Below are 23,960 nucleotides of genomic sequence, written 5' to 3'. Positions count from 1 at the left end.
AGCCGACCACCCAGATAAACCAAGGAGATATCAACAGTGTCTCCCCAATGACTGTTAACTGAACGTTGCTGCATACGTGCCTGGTTCATGCAACCATGCTAAGTGCTGTTCACCGCCGAAACCTGGAATTTGCATGCCAGTACCGCAACTGGACCTTCACTGAGAATGGCGACAGATGGCCTTTTGAGATGAATCACATTGAGTGCACCATTGGACAGATGTCCGTTGGATCACTGGAAGGGTACACGCCAGAGGAGGGAGCATAATGGTCTGGGGAATGTTTTCGTGGCGTTCCCTGAGTGATCTCGTCATTCTAGGAGGCAAAATCGATCAACACAAGTATGAATCCACCCTCGGATGCCATGTCCACCGGTACATGCACTCTGGTTTTCCTCGGCATGATGGCGTCTACTACCAGCACAATGGGACACGTCTTACAGCTCTCAATGTACGCACGTGATTCTAAGAGCACCAGGATGAGTTTTCCGTACTCCCTTGGCCACCAAACTCTCCGGTCTTAAACCCAACTGAGTATCTGTGGGACCACCTCGGTAGGGCTGTTTGTGCCATGGACCCACAACTGGGGAGTCGCCATGGTTCCACATGCATATTACGTAATAGCTTCCAGACCATCGTTGATTCTTTTTGCACACCTGACAATGGCCCGCACTGTACTGGTTGGTCACATTGATATATATAGAAGCGCCAAAGAAATTGGTGTAGGTATGCTTATTCAAATACAGAGATATGTAAACAGACAGAATACGGCGCTGCGGTCGACAACACCTACATAAGACAAGTGTCTGGCCCAGTTGTTAGATCGGTTGCTGTTGCCACAGTGGCAGCTTATCGAGAACTAAGTGAGTCTCAACGTGGTGTTATAGTCGGCGCATGAGCGATGGGACACAGCATCTCCGAGGTAGTAAAGAAGTGGGAATTTTCCCATACGACCATTTCATGAGTGTACCGTGAATATCAGGAATCTGGTAAAAAATCAAATCTTCGACATCGCTGCGGCAAAAAATTATCCTCCAAGAGCGGCACCAACGACGACTAAAAGAAACGTTCGACATGAATGAAGTGGAAGCCTCTGAAAAATTGCTGCAGATTTCAATACCGGGCCTTCAACAAATGTCAGCGTGCGAACCGTTCAACGAAACATCATCGATGTGGGATTTTGGAGCCGAAGGCCTACTAGTGTACCCTTGATGACTGCACGACACAAAGCTTTACACCTCACCTAGGCCTGTCAACACTGACATTGGACTGTTGATGACTGGAAACATGTCGCATGGTCGGACAAGTCTCGTTTGAAATTGTATCGAGTGGATGGACGTGTACGGGTATGGAGACAACCTCATGAATACATAGGCCCTGCATGTCAGCAGGGGACTTTTCAAACTGGTGGAGACTCTGTAGTGGTGTGGGGCGTGTGCAGCTGGAGTGATAGGGGATCCCTGATACGTCTAGATACGACTCTGACAGGTGACAGGTATGTAAGCATCCTGTCTATCCATTGTCCATTCTGACAGACTTAGGCAATTCCAGCAGGACAATCGACACCCCACACGTCCAGAATCGCTACAGAGTGACTGCAGGAACTCTCTTCTGAGATTAAACACATCCGCTGTCCGCCCATCTCCCTAGTCATGAACATTACTGAGCATATCTGGGATGCCTTGCAACGTGTTGTTCAAAAGAGATCTCCACCCCCTCGTACTCTTAAGGATTTATGTACAGCCCTGCAGGATTCATGGTGTTCATTCCCTCCAGCACTACTTCAGACAGGCAACGTCATGTTGCGGCACTTCAGCGCGCTCGCGTGGGCCGTACATGATATTACGCGGGTCTATATATACAGGGAGTCTCACCTAACTCTTCCACCTCAAATATTATATTTTGACTAAAGTTCAGTCTTGATCACACCATTTATGTTTTAATATCTCTGGAACAACAATAGATATTCAAAAACTGTTTAGGAAACCAAATACTATGCGAAATTTCAAAACATAAACAAATACTGTTTTCAACACAAACTTGTGTATTTTTAAATGGACACTCGATATTATTTCGTATGCAATCAATAGCATGAAAAAAAATCACAAAAATAATGGCGTTGGTTGCATCGCAATACGTCAATTACATCCCGACAAATTGCAAAGCGAAGTTGACGCTTCAAATAAGTGAAGCGCACAGCTAACTCACGTCCTGAGACTCAAGCTAAGTACTAACTCAGTTTCACGAGGTTCTTGTTGATGGAACACTATCGGCATTCACCTGGCGCGATTTAGAGAAACAATAGGGCTGTCGGACACATTCGATGGAAAGCAGCTCATGAAGAAAGATTCCATTGTCTTCACGATGGCCCTACTGACTCCCTCTGCGTATACAGCCAGTAAAAATTTTTGGTGCCTGCACAAACGGTAAATCTGTGACATTAGTCGAAAATCAACTAGCGTAAAGCAAACCGAGAAAGCATATGCAGTTACGGAAAAACTTCATCTACTTAACACAGAGGTCAGCAAACCGCGGCTCACGACCCACATGCTGGTCTTTCGCCCCATGGGTGCGGCTCCTCTGCAAAATAGCACGTGCAGGCGCTCACTTACATTTCCAGGAAGATGAAGTATCAACGCATATCGCCAAGTCATCGCTTTGCATCGTGTTCTATAAAGTACTCGGTAATGGTTGTAATTAAACTGACGGTGTTCTGAGTGATGCAGTCTGGGATGTAAATATCGCGAGTCGCTGAAACATCGGAGGTATGTTCATCAACCGGTGTGCTCTTGGGATATGTCAAAAAAATAATAATTACAATTTCTGCCACGAGGTGGAAATATGGCGCTGTAAAAATTTGGTGTGGATGCATAAAAAGGAGAAGAACGATCAAATACTTGATAATGGTGATTCTGGCACGTTTATTAGCATACTGTCACAAGTTACAACACTTGTTCAGTATGTTCTCCCGACTGAGCAACGTGCTGCATCCGTGACAGGGCGTGATCGACAGCTGCTCGCAGCATATACTGTGTAATCAGAGTGATATGTTGTAATGCCACCTTCAGAAGGTGGCAGGGATAAAATAGAGGGAGCGAAGGGCTATTTACAATTTGTACAGAAACCAGATGGCAGTTATAAGAGTCGAGGGACACGAAAGGGAAGAAGTCGTTGGGAAGAGAGTGAGACAGGGTTGTAGCCTATCCCCGATGTTATTCAATCTTTATATTGAGCAAGCAGTGAAGGAAACAAAAGGAAAGTTCCGAGTAGGAATTAAAATCCATGGAGAAGAAATAAAAACTTTGAGGTTCGCCGATGACATTGTAATTCTGTCAGACACAGCAAAGGACCTGGAAGAGCAGCTGACCGGAATGGGCAGTGTCTTGAAAGGAGGGTATAAGACGAATATCAACAAAAGCAAAACGAGGATAATGGAATGTAGTCGAATTAAATCGGGCGATGCCGCTGGAATTAGATTAGGAAATGAGACACTTAAAGTAGTAAATGAGTTTTGCTATTTGGGGAGCAAAATAACTGATGCTGGTCGGAGTAGAGAGGATATAAAATGTAGACTGGCAATGACAAGGAAAGCGTTTCTGAAGAAGAGAAAATTGTTAACATCGAGTATAGATTTAAGTGTCAGGAAGCCGTTTCTGAAAGTATTTGTATGGAGTGTAGCCATGTATGGAAGTGAAAGGTGGACGATAAATAGTTTGGACAAGATGAGAATAGAAGCTTTCGAAATGTGTTACAGAAGAATGTTGAAGATTAGATGGGTAGATCACATAACTAATGAGGAGGTATTGAATAGGATTGGGGAGAAGAGGAGTTTGTGGCACAACTTGACTAGAAGAAGGGATCGGTTGGTAGGACATGCTGAGGCATCAAGGGATCTCCAGTTTAATATTGGAGGGCAGCGTGGAGGTTAAAAATCGTAGAGGGAGACCAAGAGATGAATACACTAAGCAGATTCAGAACGATGTAGGTTGCAGTAGGTACTGGATAATGAAGCAGCTTGCACAGGATAGAGTAGCATGGAGAGCTGCATCAAACAAGTCTCTGGACTGAAGACCACAACAACAACATGTTGTCATATGCTATCCTTCAGACCACGACGATTCCGGATGTATCCCTGATAGACACGATCTTTCAGACATCCCCACAACCGAAATTCATATGGATTTAGGTAGGTCAGTCTAGAAGGCCACCCATCTTGGAATTGCCTAGACATAATGCGATCGTTACCGACGGTTTCTTGAAGCAAATCTTTGACCTGGCAAGGGACATGTGGTGTCACCCCGGCTTACATGAAATTAGTGGTGTCGACACAGTTGTATTCTTACGAGGTTTGTCCGGAAAATACGTATAAAAGTTGAATAATAACTTTATTTTACAATTATGCAGGTATTACAATATGGTATCCTTCAAAGTACTCGCCCTGAGACGCGATACACTTCTGCCAACGCCGTTTCCACTGTTGATAACATTGCGGAAAGTCTTCAGTTGTGATGTTGTTAGTTGCCGTGTCGTTTCCGCCTTGATGGCTTCCACATCTCCCAAGTGCCACCCCCGAAGCACCATTTTGCATTTCGGGAACATGAATAAGTCAAAGGGGGCTAAATCGGGTGAATAAGGCGGGTGGTCTGTCACGGTGATTGAGCTTCGGGCCAAAAACTCACGCACAACGAGCGACGTGTGAGCGGGCGCATTGTCGTGATGAAGGATCCACCTGCCCCCTTTTGCCAACTCCGGTCGAACTCGGGCCACACGAGCTCTGATACGTGTCAGAACTTCAACGTAAGAATTTCCGTTCGCTATGTGGTCGTGAGGGACAAATTCCCTGTGAACAATGCCCCTAGAATCATAGAAAACTATCAACACTGACTTCACATTGGACCTTGATTTTCGCGGCTTTTTTGTTCTCGGTTCTCCTGCTAGTTTCCATTCCTTGCTTTGAGATTTGAGCTCCACATCGAATTCGTAAAACCATGATTCGTCTCCAGTGATGACTCGGTTGAGAAAGTCCCCTTGTTCCCCTGCTTCCAACCAATCCTCACAGCACTCAACCCTCTTTGCTTTCTGTTCTGGCGTCAAGACCTTCGGTACGATTTTCGCACACAATTTCTTCATTTCAAGTTTTTGTGTCAGGATTTCGTGAACGATTGTTTTGGGTATTGACAGCTCGTCAGCAATCATTCTGACTGTCAATCTACGGTCTTTGAGAACACAAGCCCTAATTCTTTCAACATTTGCATCGGATCTCGATGTCGACGGGCGTCCTGGGTGAGGGTCATCGTTCACTTCTTCTCGGCCATTCCGGAACCTTTTTAACCACTTGTTCACGGTTGGTTCCTTCAGAGAACTGTCTCCGTAAACCTGTTTCAAACACTCAAAAATCTCACGGCCATTCTTGCCTAGCTTTGCAAGAAACTTGATGTTGACGCGCTGTTCCTTAAACAGAGAGAGCTCCATGCCGACGGCAGGTGAAAAAGGGTAACTGTCAACAAGCTGCCGCACACTCCCACCTTCACGCAGAGTGCTCTGACTCGAACTGAGCGTTGATGGGATTGATTACAGTAGTAGTCCCACCTGACATAAAGACATTATTCAACTTTTATACGTATTTTCCGGACAAACCTCGTACAAATCTGGGATCACGTGTTGCACAAGGTGGTCCTTATAACGTGCATATATCACTGTACGTCTAACAGGCCCGCGAGGGGTCATCTTCTCGTAGAAAAACGGACCAAGACCCGGGTAGACTGTGAAACCACACCACACAGTCATATAAGTTGAGTGCAGGGGATGTTCCTGCAAAACATGTGGTGCAGTAGAAGCCCATATGCAACAGTTCTGTGCATTCGTGGCACTGTGCAGAGTAAAATGCGCGTCTTCTGTCCAAATAATGTCCCCTGGATACATGTCGTCCATTTGCATGACGAAAGCCCTTTTTGGGGCCTCACTTGTTGCACAATCTGAATCCTGTAGGGATACCGGTATAAAATGCGCCGCAAAATTTTGTGAACTGTTGACCGAGGGAGAGACAGTTGCCGTGACACAGCGAGAGCGGCGCTGTCTGCAGAACTAAGGCACATGCTGCACGGTCGGCCGTAGCTAGAGCAACTTCATCAGCAACCGCCATGGGAATGGGCCTCCTTCCTCTACCTGCTGCTCCACCAAATTCACCTCTTTCTTCAGATTTCTTTATAATATTCTTTAGGCCATCTATTGACATGAATGCTTCTTAAGAAGTATACTAATAATCAGTAAACAGTGGTATACGAAAAACGTGCTGCGTAAAACGTAAAAATGAATAGTTCTGCAAAGCAGCGAAAAATTAGACTACAGGCATCAGTGTCTAATGAACAACGAAACCAAAGACATGCTGGCAGATGGCTTTTCTTGATGTAGCCGAGAAACCAAGCAGAAATTACCGTAAGTAAAAACCAACAAATTGTTAGCGAACTTTTTCCGATGTTAAAAAGTAATCAAATTTTAATTACAGACCACTGATGATGCTTTACTTCAATAAAGGGGAATTCGCCTGGTTAGAAAAACACACTTTTTCTTGTAATTGCAACGACGGAACAACAGTACCATGAGGAATTGTAAAGCAGCTACGGACTGTATGGCCACGCGTATCTACCTGAGTTATACTGAAGACGTTGTTAGGAAAGGCCAGTTTAGGACTACTCTAACTAAGTTAATAACAATGTAGCTAACTGTAGACTCTAAGGTTAAAAAAATTGGCTCTCAAAAACAATTTTAGTATTTGTGCTGTCGATATTTGGCTCGTATGAGTAATGAATATGGCGGCCACTGGCATAACACAACAGCCGAGGACAGACTAAACATAGTAAGAGAGACAGGAATGCGTGTTATATGTAATACAGAAAAGGACTCTGCAGGGGAAGTGAGAACACAGTGTCAACAGAAACAATGGGATGTTAGCAACAAAGAAAAATTAAAGGTAGAACCGTAGAACTGTTATTTTTTCATTCTTTGATAACTTTAAAATAATAATAATAATGTTGTGGTGTTGCAGTTCTTATTTTTGTGTTTGCTAAGAAAATTAGATGAGGAATTCCCCCTTACGCCTTCGGAGTTTTGTTTTACCGACATGTTTCAGCACTTTTCGTGCAATCTTCAGTGAGTTACCTTATTTCCTTTCTGTAAAATTGTTATTACATATAAACTTTTGGAGAAAACATTTGGTACAAAATATTTACATTTGTGAATGACATTTGGTACAAAATATTTACATTTGTGAATGACATGATTGTTGCTGTATTTGTTAGTGTGCGCGCGCGCGTTTTCACGGCTGGGAGGGAGAGAGAGAGCTCACAACATTCACACTACTTGCCATTCCATAACAATCTCTCTCTCTCTCTCTCTCTCTCTCTCTCTCCTTACAACAAATGAATACTACACACCCACAACAACAAGTAACGGCGGTGAAAACACTGTGCAAGTTCGAAAAATCGCAGAAAATGCCTGTGAAGCGAGAAAGTGGTAGAAATCAGCGTGTTGCCAGACCACAAACGAAGGAGACAAACACCACAACATCAAAACTGTAAGTAACATGCAAAATAACGCGATACACCTTTTGCTGTTTGCAGATGACAAGTTGTAGACTATGTATCAGACTCACAGCTACCAACATAAACATTCAATAGCTTCCACAACTTTAGACAAATTGCAAGAAACAACTTTAAATGCATTTGCCCAGTAATACATATCTCAACTGTGAACTGTAAACAAACCATATATAATATTTGACAACAATCACTCCATTCAGAAATGTTAATATTTTGTACGAAATGTTTTCTCTGAACGTTTATATGTAATAACAGTTTTTCCAAAACATGTCTGGGTGAAACAAAAGTCCAAAAGTGTCTTGCATAAGGCGGAATTCCTCATCCAACTTCAAAATACTGTGTGCAGAAACGTTATAGTTGAATGAAGGACATGTTTGATATAATAATATTGCCTGAAGCTTTGTACAGATATTTATTTACTGTCTTTCCGAACTAATATAGGACATTACGCCACTCTTCAATGGCTTGTTGATGCAGGAGAGAACCAAAACTGTTAGAAATTGAAATTATACGAAAATAAAAATAAATCTGAAACAATTTAAAAAAGAAAAATGGTGAGGGAGGAGGAGGAGAGTGGAGGATGAGGAGGTGGGATAATAGAGGGGATGGGGATGGGGAGAAGAGAGTTATAGCGGAGTTGGAGGATAAGATGAAAGATAGTGGATGAGTAGTGGGAGTGGGAGGAGAGACGACTAACAGAGGAATGAGGATGGACGTAAGTGAAAGGGGAAGTAGAGGGATAGAGAGGGGTGGAGAGAGAGGCAGCGAGAGGGGTTGAGAGAGAGAGGGAGGGGAGAGTAGAAAGATAGGGGGGCAGATAGAAGGGACGGAGAGGAGGGAGAAAGTAGGAGAGAGAGATGGGTGAGAGGGGGAGGGGAGGTTAACGAAGGGGGTGAAGGCAGGGAACTGAAATTGGGGGAGGACAGCATCTAAAGAGTGAGACAGTATACTTTATACTGTACCGTAATGTGAGACCGAAGCATAAAATAAATCTGGTAGGTGATTCGCCGAATAATTTCAAAACACAGGTTAGAAACACTGTTGAGCTACATTGGCACGAACAATATGAAGCAGCGTAAATTGTATTCTTCTGGACCTATGTTGCAGGCATTACAGTTTCGTTGCTGGTGAAGAGAGCTGACCAGACAGCCGCACGTGTCTCAGTAGCTTTGCCGGACACAAAGCCACACAAGCGTTGCTCGAAGAGGGTGGCGTCGCTTCACGAACAGGTAGGCAGAATGCTGCCTCCTCTAATGTCTCTAAACATTGTTTTATTTTTAAGAATCTAATCAGCTGATGTTGTACCTAAGAGTGACAGATACAACTTACTTGCTATCCATTAAATAGTACTGCAATTCATAGAACACGTAAGTGGTGTATCCATTTAGGATAGTTGCAGTCGGACAAGTTACTTACTCCCACCCATGAAGTCCACTTCACTGGCTATTCAGTCTTCATAGACTCCAGCACAACACATCAGAGATCGAATAAATGTAATATCATTATAATCGCAGCAGAAGGTCTCACTTAATCATTACCATAGTGGTTTTCATCCACGAATCGAAAACGTTCGCAGACTCGTTCGCTGCGGCTGTTCACCCGTCGAACATGCTGTCTGTCAAACAGTTCACCAATCATTTCCACCTTCTGTCTGTTGTGCTCCATTAGATTTTCGCTTTTTCTTTCCTCACTCTCTTCGTTCATTGTGTTTTGAACATGTTCCTCTTCCTCTCTCTCTCCCGCACTTTCTATTACGTCCATTGCTGACTCTGCCCACAATTTAAATTAGTCTGGTGGTAATTTATCTTTGTTCTTCCATTTTTTATGAATGAACATAAACAATCGTTTTCTCTGCTGTGTCTGCTACTGTTTCCAGTATTTATGCGGTAGTTATATTGAAATTTTGCATTCCATATCAGATGTCCTCTTCTTCTTTCTCCGAAGTATTAGGCGTCTTCACCTGTTGCGGTCTCATCGATAATTTTTACTGTCACGTTTTAATTGGTCGACCTAGCTATATCACACCTTTGGGGTGATACTGTTGCATGGATTTTGGGATCTCGCTTCAGCTCACCCGCTATAGATATTTTCTCCAGTTGTTCTGGTTGTTTTGAATATAGTCCGGTGGGTTACATTTTAAGTTCATTGACTACATCTTCAGCTCTTTTGTGATCACATCTGGTGTAGCCGGCTGTTCATCTCAAGAATTTCACAGGCTGTTAGTCTCTCAGTATCTTTCGCCTTTATTGCCCAGGCTTTGCTGCCGTAGCACAACCCGGGTCTTGATAATGTCTTACAGAGGCGTATTATGGTGTATTTCTGGACTAGGAAAGGTTTCATTACATTATTAATGGCTGCCATTATTTTTGTATACCTGGTGACTTTTTTAGCTAAGCTCTTTCTTCTAGAGAGGGTAGTTCACAGCGTGAATGTATCAACATGTTGTCAGAATTTTATTTTTGCAAGATATCTTATTTTTCACTGGGTATTATCCTCAGAGGGCCTTAGTTTAAGTTCTTTTGGCGTTGAGATCCATACTGCAAATTGCATACAGAACATTGAAGGTACTACAAGCCAACTTCATGATTATACCTAAACTAACTGTAGATTTGATTATAGGTGCAGATTTTTTAAATGAGAGACGAGCGATAATAGATATGGGGAAAGGTAGCGTAACATTCGGGAATGTCACACTTCTCTTTGTGCAAAAGCTAAAATTAGAAGAAATACCAGTTATAAACAAACAATTAAGAATGATGCGAGATAAAGAGGATGAAGAATTAGAATGGTATGCACAAAAGGGGGAATCGCCTCAACTCATGTTAGAAGTCCATAAAGAAATCGACGAAAAATTGCAAGAAGTTCAAGTAAATAATTAGCAAAATATTTCAAGTTTATGTTGCAGATAAGATCGTCAGGAGAAAGAAGAATGAAGAGAGAGGAGGGTGGGAAAAAGAAAGTAGTTTCAATAAGATCAAAAACAAAAATAACACCAATAGTAGCATAGATTAAGGTGAAGGGATAAAGCGTAGATAGTCTAACAGCATGAAATACTAAAATGCTATACACCACGACACTACACAAAAATAAAAAAAACGAATTTGAGGATTCTTGTAGAAGTTAAGACTCAAAATATCTTAGAATTGTAACATAGAAAGGGCGCCGAAATTTGTAAAGCTTTTTGAGAAGGCGTAAAACAATGTAGGTACTAGACATATGTTAGATGATTATAAGTAAAACTTTTTGTAAGAACCATTGTAAAAACTCTCAGCAAAGACTAGATGCAACGACCCACAAGTTGCAACGCAAGAAGTATCAAGAAAGAAAAGGACGCAATTAGCAAGACACGATTCCTACAAGGCAGAAGCGTCGAGAGATGGGAAAGGACAGTGAGTTCAACAGAGGGCTCTTGTAGCAGAAGTGGGCAGTAAATCTGCCTGCTAAGTGAAACTCTGCTGTGACAGAACACGGAAAGCCAAGAGGGTCTTGGGACGCCCCGACTCAGCGGAGCGAGCATAAAACGGCCCGACGAGAAGACGGCTTGGGCAAGCCACCACTGGCAAAAAAAAATGTGTAAAAGTCACAATACTGCTATAAAACAGCATGCTGATGCACGAAACTGAAGAAAACTTCCACAAAGTAAAAATGACACGCCCAAACAATTTATCAAACTGTTACTGAGAGGAGAACTTGAAAGTGACTAGTTATCAATAAATATTTCCATATCCTGCCCAGAGAAGAACCAAGAATCAAGTAAGAAGCAGAGAAAAAGCAGGAAGAACAGAAGTTGAAGATTCGCAAGATTGAGACCAAGAAAGAAGATGGGTGAAGAATAGACGACATACCTTCCCAAATCCCTATCCTATTGTAAACTAGTCGTCTGCGAAGTATTTCTACAAAAAACGACCACTTTCAGCGACATATAACGATGACTTTCACGCATACAAAGCCAGTAAACCACGAGATTCTGCACTCACAGCTCCATTCCATTATGGGACCTCCACAACAGCAACACACACTTGCAAAGCCAACAAGGAATGACGAACAAAGCTGTACATCAAATACTTGCCCACATCCATCTCGCTCAAGTCCATCACCTTCGTGTAAAAACATTCGCCAACCTCATGCTTAAACATTCATAGGATTGTGTGAATGTGTGAAATCAAATTATGTGATGTAGGAATTGTGCAAAAGAAACGTGTGAAAAACTAAATAAGTTAAGCACACCAGACAGCTAATAAACTACAAAATAACACTCATTGACTATGGACTTAAGTAAAAAATAGACTATCGATAAAAATAAGTCATTAGTTCTGAAATGGATAGTATATAAAGAACAAAAGTAAGGCATAATAAACACTAAAACTATATGCCACTTATTTTCTCCTCATAAAAATAAAAGAATAACTATATTTTACTTATTTTCTCCTTATAAAAACAAAGAATAAAAAATTATCTTGTTGGATGTTTCCCCTTTTTTTAACATTTGTACCATTTGTTAGGATAATATCTCAATACTTGTGTATGTATATTTCTTTGTCGAAACAATTCTTGGAAATAATTCTTATTTGTTAGTGTAACAATGTTGAAATGGGTGTCTAGAAACAAAAACATTTTACTTGTACATGATATTTAGAAAATGTGTTAGGAATAGATTTTACTTAATTACTACATTTATAAAAAAAAATATTTCTAAGAAAATCGATGTGAAAGACTCCTCACTTTCGATAACAAACTTCTTAAAAAACAAACTTCACACTTAAATAAAGAAAGAAAATAATTTAAAAAATAATAATTATAATAGCATAAAAATATTCTTCTCTTGTCAATATAAACATATTTTTGAGAATAATGTGGAAGAATATAAAAATATAAATTAGTAATACAAACTAGCATAGAACCAGAATAACGTGGCTGAACAGTAGGCAACAAAATTTAGATATAGGAATAATTTTTGACTGATTTAGACAACGATTAAATCATTGCCTAACTTCAGTGCAAAAATTAACTTCGAAGGGTGGTGATACGTAAGGTGTCAGGCAAATCCAACACCTTCCATGAAAACCCTGACATGATAAGCAAATCCAGTAGTATGTCACATAGCTCCGAATAAATCGTGACATTAAATTAAGCAAAGTAATACGAGTAACGAGTGAGCAAATGGAATACCACAAACTAACACAAAAATGCCTAAATGCATGTCATATCTTCCCACCGTGAGACAGACGCAGTTCCGAGGGGAGAAATGAGAACAGAAGCCGAGAGCAGAACCGTGTTAAGCTGGAAGGCCCTACGATAAGGGACGGACACCCACGTCGCCAGCTAACCGCTAGGACCACCCCCCAGCCCATGTTAAAAGCTAGAGCTCTCCTGAAGAACAGTATAGATCTTATGATAACATAAAAAGGGCTACCCCAGCCGCAAGTTTTAGTGTGAGACTTTTTCACGTCTCTGTTACGTCAGGACCTCCCCCCAGCCCATGTTAAAAGACAGAGCCCTCCAGAAGAACAATATAGATCTTACGATAACACTAAAACGACCACACCAGCTTCAAGTTTTAGCGTGAGACTTTTTCGCGTCTCTGTTACGTTGCAAACTTTAAAAACATTGCCCCACCACGAAAAGTATAACGTTCTCATTGGATAGACAGAATTTTTGTAGGCGGAACTTAAGGTTAACATTGAGACCCTGATTGGTCAGACGAAAACACAGCCAGATAGTTTTTTTAAACCAACTTCGGTAAATTGTAATAAGGAGAAGTTAGGAGAGAGTCGCTTCCGAGACGGCGAGGTGAGCGGAGCTGTGCTGCCTACCGCCCCCTGACGAACACCGACAAGGTAATGAACGCACGCGATGCCGCATAACAGCGCATAAAGCTTCACTCAGAACTGCAGAAGTCTCATCTGTTACTCCCCCTTTTTGCGTAATACTAGTGTCGATCGTCAATTAAAGCTCATGGTGTTCACATTTGCCACTTGAAGTAAAAATCTGAAACGCGATGATTTTTCCGTTATATAATTATTAAGAAGCCACATCAGCCACTGTAATTTATGACAAGTTAGATAAGTAATTAAAGATAATTGAGGGTAGACCATTTGATAGTTTTCTCTTTTGTGAAACTTAATTGAAACCTAGATTATAGATGTGATATGGCATAGGTCATCTTTCAATCCATTGTAGAACTTGGAAAACCATTCAGGGAATATTCGTTCACATTTTTGTTGAACGCAGTTGGTTTTTACCATCCTGTATTAAAACATTTCCTTTGATCAATAGTGCAATTTATAAACGATGTTTTGTGAGTAGAATAAAATTTCCAATGGTAAACTTAACTGCTTTTTCGACGTTATTTTACCAGCTAACTAAAAATAGGGAAGCCTTGAACCCCTTCCACTAAATTTAGTTAGTATTAAGATTCTTTTCCAGGGAGTGCAGTGGAGCTGACGCTGAAATCATTAAGTATTTGGTTATATCATCGCTAGTCTCACTGAACTCTTCTGAACTCTACATGACATGTGTGGTCTGGCGTCTTCTTACCAGCAACAGGTCCCAGGTTCAAACCAGTCAATTCCATAAAAAACACGCTCAGAGCGTCGTTGCGCGAAAGTGGTAGGGAGACATGACTTAGAACAAAAGACACCACGCAGAATGTTAGAGAGCTGGATCATATGCGAAAGGTAAAGCATCTAGCTTTGTGTTTCTGTTGATTTGAATGAATCTGTCTATTTTTTGTCTCCATTCCTGAATAATTTTATTCACATAAAATAATAATAAACCAGAATGGCGAAGGGGCGCACCCTTGTCGTACTCCAGCATGGATTTTGCCCCACTCTGGTAATTCTTTCTTGACAAAAGTTAAATTTATTCTGAAAATTTTGGCTATATTAGCGAAAATTTGCTGGGAAACATGATTATCTGCCAGAAGCTGTAATAATTTTTTTGTAGTCGATGAAAGCAATAAGTGTTTCTAGATTAAATTCTACGTTCTTCTATAAGCAACTTCAGTGAAAAATAGCGACCAGACCACGATTTTCTTTTCGAGAGCCATTTTACTATTGACCCATGAAGGGTTTATCGTGTGTGTACAATTTAGTTATGATGATGTTGGTAAACAATTGATATGCCAAACTGAATAAGCTTGTATGTAGATAGCTATCACAATTACCCAGCTTTCCTTTTTTGAAGATAGGGATGACAATTTACTCAGTCCAGCACTTAGACTGAGCGAGGTCGCGTAGTGGTTAGCACACTGGACTCGGATTCAGGGCGACGATGGTTCAAACCTCCGTCCGGCCATCCTGATTCAGGTTTGCCGTGATTGCCATAAATCACTTCAGGCAAATACCGTGATGGTTCCTTTGAAAGGGCACGGCCGACTCCCTTCCCCAGTTCGATGGGACCGATGGCCTCGCTGTTTGGTCCGCTCCTCTCATATGAACCACCCAACCAGCTTTTAGGAACATCATCGCTTTAGCAGACCATATTTAAGAAGTTTACAGCCTATGTGTCCTAGTGAATCTCATGTAAAATGTGTAGAATGCCTGGTTAGATGTAAATCTTGCCAGTATAAATGAATCAATAAACATTCAACTTTGGTCTCTTTTTACAACCTTCTGTTGTTTTCTGTTCTATTTCCGTTACTTCCCTTATGCACATACGATCACAACAAATTTCAAAAATCTGTTGAAGTGTCTGAAAATTGTATTGCAATATCTATCGATAATTTTAATGTCTCCACGAACTATTCGCAAATTTTTTTAGTATTATGCTCACTGGATTGTTATAAGTAATTGGAGAAACATGTAAGAATACACTACTGGCCATTAAAATTGCTACATGAAGAAGAAATGCAGATGATAAACGGGTATTCATTGGACAAATATATTATACTAGAACTGACATGTGATTACATTTTCACGCAATTTGGATGCATAGATCCTGAGAAATCAGTACCCAGAACAACCACCTCTGGCCGTAATAACGGCCCTAATACGCCTGGGCATTGAGTCAATCAGAGCTTGGGTGGCGTGTACAGGTACAGCTGCCAATGCAGCTTCAACACGATACCACAGTTCATCAAGAGTAGTGACTGGCGTATTGTGACGAGCCAGTTGCTCGGCCACCATTGAACAGACGTTTTCAGTTGGTGAGAGATCTAGAGAATGTGCTGGTCAGGGCAGCAGTCGAACATTTTCTGTATCCAGAAAGGCCCGTACAGTACCTGCAACATGCGGGCGTGCATTATCCTGCTGAAATGTAGGGTTTCGCAGGGATCGAATGAAGGTTAGAGCCACGGGTCGTAACACATCTGAAATGTAACGTCCACTGTTCAAAGTGCCGTCAATGCGAACAAGAGGTGACCGAGACGTGTAACCAATGGCATCCCATACCATCATGCTGGGTGATAACGCCAGTATGGCGACGACGAATACACGCTTCCAACGTGCGTTCTCCGCGGTGTCGACAATCACGGATGCGACCATCATGATGCTGTAAACAGAACCTGGATTCATCCGAAAAAATGACGTTCTTGCCATTCGTGCACCCAGGTTCGTCGTTGAGTACACCATCGCAGACGCTCCTGTGTGTGATGCAGCGTCAAGGGTAACCGCAGCCATGGTCTCCGAGCTGATAGCCCATCCTGTTGGAAACGTCGTCGAACTGTTCGTGCAGATGGTTGTTGTCTTGCAAACGTCCCCATATGTTGACTCAGCGATCGAGACGTCGCTGCAAGATCCGTTACAGCCATGCGGATAAGATGCCTGTCATCTCGACTGCTAGTGATACGAGGCCGTTGGGATCCAGCACGGCGTTCCGTATTACCCTCCTGAACACACCGATTCCATATTCTGCTAACAGTCATTGGATCTCGACCAACGCGAGCAGCAATGTCCCGATACGTTAAACCGCAATCGCGATAGGCTACAATCCGACATTTATGAAAGTCGGAAACGTGATGGTACGCATTTTTCCTCCTTACACGAGGCATCTCAAGAACGTTTCACCAGGCAACGCCGGTCAACTGCTGTTTGTGTATGAGAAATCGGTTGGAAATTTTCCTGATGTCAATACGTTGTAGGTGTCGCCACCGGCGCCAACCTTGTGTGAATGCTCTGAAAAGCTAATCATTTGCATATCACAGCGTGTTCTTCCTGTCGGTTAAATTTCGCGTCTGTATCACGTCATCTTCGTGATGTAGCAATTTGAATGGCCGGTAGTGCATGTAAGTAAGAAGACACTTTGGAATATTTTTCACAATTAACTGTCATCATTAACATCTATTATAGATTATGACGAATATTTTGTACATAGTACCGTCTTTTAAATATTATTAACTAGGCTAGCGCCCGCCGGTTCCAGTGAGTGGTTGCACGGCACATAAACCGCCCCACAGATGCAGACCGTACTCGTACATTGGGACACCGTGTGAAACTCTTTCAGAAATAGAGGAATGAGTAATGTGCCTGTTGCTCTCCATCCATGGTTTGTAGGATATCGTGTGAGAGAAGGGCAAGACGAATTTCGCACGAGCGATCGTTTCCAAAATCGTAGTGATTTGTGGACCTAAGTTTTTCGGTCTCGAGGAAATTTAACATTTTCGAACTGATAATGTGTTAAAGAATTCTGCAGCAGACCGAAGTCAAGGATATTGGTCTGTAACATGCGGGTCAGTTCTTATATCTTCCTTGTACACAAGAGTAATCTAGGCTTTGTTTTTCAGCCACTCAGGGACTTTTCGCTGGGCGAGAGATTCGTGATAAATGCAAGCTAAAAGGGGCCCACTGTAGCAGAGTACTGTCTGTAAAAGCGAACTGGTATCCGGACATGGCGACATATTTGTTTCAATTTTTTCAGCTGTTTATCTACGCCATGGATGCCTGTTTAAGTGTCTTCCATACGGCAACCTGTGCGATAGTCAAACGACGGTATATTTGTACGATCCCCCTGCTTGAACGATTTCTTAAACTTGAAATTTAAAACTTCACCTTTCCTATTACTGTCTTCTATGCCGCCACAGGCTCATAGACGAATGACCTTCGACCCACTTAGGTATTTTACGCATGGCCAGGATTTTCTCAGCTTCTCCACAAGATCTTAAGCTCGGGTATGACGCTGGTAGATATATAAGAAAAAAATTTCTACCAGTTGTACTGTTGTAGTGGTAATAATACTAATTTATACCTCAAAAACTATATTTTACCGCAAGAACTATATTGTATTTGTGTGAACTGCATAAACCAAGGAAAAAAAATTAGTCAAAATAAGTCTTTGTTGTTGGTATTTACAAAACCCCTGTCCCCTCTTGCATTATGTATATAATGGCTGTACATCTGTCAAATGACATTAGTTTTGCTGAAGGTGAATGCTATTAAGGATGTGAAGTTTAAGGTGGAAGGTAACAAAATATATTTATTGATTGCATAGGATTTCGCCTATCCTGCTGCAAATATAGGTTTTTGGGAAGAGGTGGCGCGTGACCGTGTCCGCTTCCAAAGACATGTATCAAAGATGTGTAAAATTATATCCCCTGTGCTTGAAGGAAACCACAGACATAGCATGTGGTTAAAAAACTGTTCAGTACCAAAACGGATCTTCCGTGTCTTAGCACACTTCACATACTGGAAAGACTTTGGTGATGCAATGTTTGCTCAGAATGTCTCTATCATTATTGCATCTTCTGTGTACGCCATATCTTTAAATATTATATGTCTACGCTCGCCATCATGAAGTAAAGAAATAGGTCATTAAAAATATAATAGCATCTTACTTGGCTACAGAACATACATTATTGTTATTGATTTTTTCAGCTGTACAACCAATACAACAAATTATAATTGATGGTGACTCATCAGTGTGGTATCGCTGTATCGAGTCATTGTGCTTAAAGCGTGGCTCAAACTTTGGAAATAAGTCTTTTGGCAAATAAAATATGTATCATGTAATAATGGCACAAGTTGTGTAGGGAACATGTAATAATCAAAAGCGTTCACGTGGCGATGACTATCAGTTTCATATAAATATCCAAGAGCACGTTATACGCATTTATTGATTTTACCAGATCAAACACATTGTAAACAGTAATATTCTCTTTTCCCTTGAATCCGTAGTTCTCAAGGATAGTTATCGTAACATATTAAGGAAGTAAGAGTTATGGAATATTTTTTCTAATGTGTGGCTACAGCTCTGTTGTTGAACAAGCAGAATTGCGCAGTCATTATCCCCCTTTAGTAGTGATAACTAAAGCATGACCATACATTGCACACTACACTCACCACCGCTCCTCAGTGCTACGGCCTTACCTTATTCACAAACAACCAGGATTCATTTGAAGTTTTTAATAGTATGGTCATTGCGCGAAATGTTTGTTGTGGGCTGTATAATCAGTCTGTAGTCAGCCTCTAGATGTCATTTCTCAATAGTGTTCTTCGAAAAAGAACATCGTGTTCCCATTTGACCTACCTGGTCAAAGTGACTCTAATGATCAATTTAATTTCGAAATAACGAGGACATTCTGCGGTGATTGGTAGTTTTCGCATCAAAACAGTCGAAGTTTTTTTCCTGATTTTACGCAGCGTGGGTATGTCTCTGCTGATCATTTGTGATCGGTGGCGGTACACTTCGCTGGACGTCACAAAATAATGAGATGTGAGTGCAGTCGAATGTAAAAAACTATACCGATTTCCTCATAAAACTAAATGAAAATAAGACTTCGTCTATTTTCATGGAAATGGAACATTCATTATCATTGCGAATGTTTTGTTAATAGTTGCTTTATTATAGGAGTCGATTTGACGTTAAATAATTGAGCGCAGAACGGCGGGTGAGTTCGCTACGATACTGAGGCTCTCGTCTAGGCCCAGCTGGAGCGTCCTCCGTGATGTTAAACAAAAGTGTTTTCCATCTCAGAACGAGAGGCGTTGGGGACCTGTCTAGACTGTGACAGCGGCGCCTCCTAGCCATTAAGGGTGGCTGCGCCGCTATACATTAGACGATCGAGATGCATTTGGAGAAAGCCTCCCTTTTATCTCCTAGTTAATTGTACCTGCTATAGTGTTGGCGAAGCGCGATCGTATCAGTGTGGGTGGCAGCCAGCACAGCTGTCGGCTGAGTAGCTCCATCCTGTAGTTTGTGATTGTACATGGAGTAGAACGCACGTTCAACTGTAGTCTGTTAGGACGACGATTTTCTCCAACACATGTGATGCATTATGACCCGTTCAGTACGATTGCTGGTTTTTTCGTGACAATTTCGAAGTGTAATTATAGCTGTGACGCATTTTTTCCATCAGCTGAGACAGCGTGTATTGTCTTCGGTTAGCTGGGCTGTAGGATTATTTTTTAGTAGGTGTGTGTAGCGAAGTCTGATGTCAAACAGGGATGGATGCTATATGCTTGCAGGTAATACACTTTTTTTAAACTCCTCTCAGTCCAACACCAGCATCTAGTCACTTGAACGTATGTCCCACCAAAAAGGATAAAGATTGTACCTTACGCCCCTGCCTTTTCCCCCCTAGCTTGTAGGTGTAGGGTAGAGTTTGAGCATTTCTGTCGATGGCTTCGGGTAGTATTGCGAAATTTTTTTCCCAGCAGGATAACACCAGTTTTATGGTATCTTCACAGCGTATTCTCATCCTTATGAAGCGCTATGCATATAGTTGTGTAATTAGGTTCGATCTTTGTGAATAATTACCTAATTAGGATAGATATTTGTATAAGTTTGGAGTGGTTTTGAGAAATTTTTTTCCAGCAGGATAACACCAGTTGTATGGTATGGTCAGTTTTCACGCTATACTGCAATTTTAGGCCATCCTTGTGCAGCGCTATGCATATAGCTTTGTAATTATGCCCGATCTTTGTGATTAATTACGTAATTAGGATGGATATTTGCGTCAGTTTCCTGAGCAAAATAAATAAGGTAAACTAACCTAACCTTCCTCTCCCACATCTGGACAGTTTCCATGTGTTCGGGGGTGCATTTAGTCTCTCCATCCAATAGAATCAGAGTTCGAGTCGCTGATAAGTTGCGTTTTTTACGTGCACTGAGTGTTTGTGCACTGAATTATTTTGGGGGGTGTTCAAGCATTGTGAGCGTGTTTTCATGCATTACTTCGGTGATCTAGAAGTAGTTTGCAAGTCTGTATGCTGCGTACTGGATTATTTGGGTAATCTACAAGTTGTCTGCGTCTCTGTACATCACTGTACTGAATTATTTCCGAGTAGTTTCCAGGTCTGTAAACTGTATATTGTGACCCCATGCACGTGATGGTGAGTGTTTTGTATCAGCGTAATAAATAAACTAGGTGAAATCCGTCGCTACATACTCTGTTCCAAAAATAAATAAAGTACACTCCTTCCTCTCTCCAGCACCCAGAACAGGACCAATTCTTTCGTGACCAATTTTTCCCCTACAGACCGCCAGCGAGATGAGGAGGCTGGGGCACACGTGGAGCTGAGAAAAACACATGATGTCATCATTGTGATGTGCTCCTATGGACTATACTTCATGATCATGGGACCTATCACTCCGCACTCTAGTGGTGAACTCGCAAACTAGTCCATTTCTTTGATCTGGTGGATCAGAGGCCATTTTCCCTTGTGTGGTGGGACCTTATACGTAGGTTTTAGAAATGACAGACAGTTACAGCAGCGACAGATGTTTCCAAGCGTTGTGTAATGCATCTTTAATGCAAAGCATTTATTTGCAGGAATGTATTCTTTCTCATCATATGTTCTAGTATTAATGCTGTCTTCCATTCTTCATGCAGTGAGCTGTGGATGCACTCCTCAGCTGAATGAGTGCATGTAATACAGCTATTAAAATTCCCCCTGTCTGCACCAACATCTCGCTAATTGAACACCGACACCTCAACAAGCACTGATATCACAGGCTCTTGTTGCGGTAATACCACACTAAGCCATTAATGCTGTAGGTAGATAATAAATTTAAAGAAATTTCAGCAAATTTAAACAATTTTCGAATTGAATCATGAGCAGTCTCAGGAATTTCTAAGGTGTCAAGTATGAAAGGGATGCCACCACCTTATGCTTGAGGGACCCGAACGGACACGTGTGCATCGCTTGGCAGCTGACGGCCATGACATCAGTTCGTGGGGGCCGCCGGTGCACCTGGACTCCGGGGACATGTGCAGAGTCAGCGGCGTCAGGCGACCCGTAGCGGGATGTGTTTTTTACTAGCGACCTTTTGTTTAAACTATATTCCATCGATTTCACTGACCAACATGATGCCTCAAGTTAAGAAAACTACCCCATACATGTGAAGAATAACGATTTAATTAATTTGCATAATTTTTTATATCGAAGTGGTGTTAGCGGTACAATAGTTAAGGGGAGGGTGTTCGTGAGTGGATTACATGGAGCAGAACAGCAGGTTAAGTGTAGAACAATAAGTTAATTTGCATAATTTTTCTGTAAAACATAGTACAATAGTTTAAGAATGTGGGTGTTAAGAATGTGCCAGAAATGGCATTCAAAACATGTGAAATTCTGAAAGAGTACCAGAAAATGGGGGGAGGATATAATTAATTACTTAATTTGGTATCAAAGGCGGTACAATAGTTTAAGGAAATGGGAGTGACATGGAAAACCACTTAACAGAACAATAGATTAAGTGCTGACAAAGGGCTGAACATGAGGTTAAGACACCCAGAGTACAGTGCCGAACATTAGGTTATGCAACATGTTGCCCCATGTAATTACTTCTTACAAGACCTACATGCTTCCAAACAGCAGAGATTGGTGAGCAAGAGAAATCCAACCTCCACAAACAGAATTTTTTGTAAATAAACAATATACCCTTGAATTTCCTGTTATGAGATTCTTCCTCTCCACCAAAGAGCCACCAATTTCCATATATTCCATACACAGCCTTGAATCCCTTAAATTGTTGAAATAAACAATGTTCCACAGATTGTAGAAATTGTTCAAACAATATTCCATACACCCAAATCGATTTTCCTCCAAATGAGCGATCAACTGAGTCTTTTTCCCGCCAGTTTTCGGGAGGGAGGGTGGGAGGATAGGGTCGTTTACCAGAGGGGGAGAGTTTAATTAATTGATCAATTTAATTAAGTAGTCAATCAAACTGATAAAGAGTGACAGGGGCTATGCCAATAACTCAGACCTGAAAGTGTACCTGTAGCAGAGAGGGGGAGGGGTGGGTTGGCGGTTTCCTGAGGGAGGAGGGGATTGCGAGGGGGTGGGGGGGGATAATAGATTAAGTGAGTGTGAAACAAAAGGAAGGATCCTTTTAGCAGAACAATAGGTTAAGTACCTGTCAGTCAAAGGAGAACAATAGGTTTGCCCCTTAGTGTATACCTGCCTTGATGTAGGCAACCTGCACTAAGAAAAACAAAATGGACTGGCGCCACCCTAGACCACCTACTCACGGGACCATCGGCATTCGGCAGTCGATTAATGGGAAGGTTTCGGCTCTTCGGATAAATCACGTTTTTGCTACACGAGGTGGATGGTCGTGTTCATACATGCAAGAATCAAGATGAACGGCGGCTCAAAACGTGCAGCGCGCCACGGATGCAGGCTGGTGAGAGCAGTATTATGCTGTGGGAGACATTCTTCTGCGCTTCCACTGACCTGTGGTAGTAATCGAAGACACACTGACAGGTTCGAACCAGCTGCATCCCTTCATGCTTCACATCTTCCCCGACGGCGACGTCGTCTTTCAGCAGTGTAATTGTCCGTGTCTCGAAGCCAGAACATTGCTACAGCGGTTTGAAGAACATTTAGTGAACTCGCGTTAATGTCTGTGCAACCAAGTTCGCCTAATGTAAATCCCAAGTAACCCATCTGCCTCGATATCGCGTGCTATCACCGCATACGCAAGTCAGTGGTCCGTTGTTTACGCGAATTACATGACCTGTCTTTAGATATCTAATGCCACATATCTCCACGAACCTACCAACAAACTGTGAGATCCCTGACACGCAGAATCAGTGATGTACACTCCTGGAAATTGAAATAAGAACACCGTGAATTCATTGTCCCAGGAAGGGGAAACTTTATTGACACATTCCTGGGGTCAGATACATCACATGATCACACTGACAGAACCACAGGCACATAGACACAGGCAACAGAGCATGCACAATGTCGGCACTAGTACAGTGTATATCCACCTTTCGCAGCAATGCATGCTGCTATTCTCCCATGGAGACGATCGTAGAGATGCTGGATGTAGTCCTGTGGAACGGCTTGCCATGCCATTTCCACCTGGCGCCTCAGTTGGACCAGCGTTCGTGCTGGACGTGCAGACCGCGTGAGACGACGCTTCGTCCAGTCCCAAACATGCTCAATGGGGGACAGATCCGGAGATCTTGCTGGCCAGGGT

The 23,960-nt window shown here is 42.0% G+C and overlaps 1 protein-coding gene across 1 annotated transcript in view; it reads left to right on the top strand.

The window, feature by feature from the left end:
• LOC126252149 (uncharacterized) overlaps positions 1–23,960 on the top strand; it is a 169,979-nt gene that overhangs the window by 99,648 nt on the left and 46,371 nt on the right. The window contains exon 4 of the mRNA XM_049953017.1: positions 8,703–8,824. Within this exon, the coding sequence (XP_049808974.1) occupies positions 8,703–8,824 (122 nt within the window). The remainder of the gene's footprint in view (positions 1–8,702; positions 8,825–23,960) is intronic.

Source organism: Schistocerca nitens, chromosome 4 (genome assembly GCF_023898315.1).
Source record: "Schistocerca nitens isolate TAMUIC-IGC-003100 chromosome 4, iqSchNite1.1, whole genome shotgun sequence".
NCBI classification, from domain to species: Eukaryota; Metazoa; Arthropoda; class Insecta; order Orthoptera; family Acrididae; genus Schistocerca; species Schistocerca nitens.
This window is presented reverse-complemented; position numbering and strand designations above follow the sequence as displayed.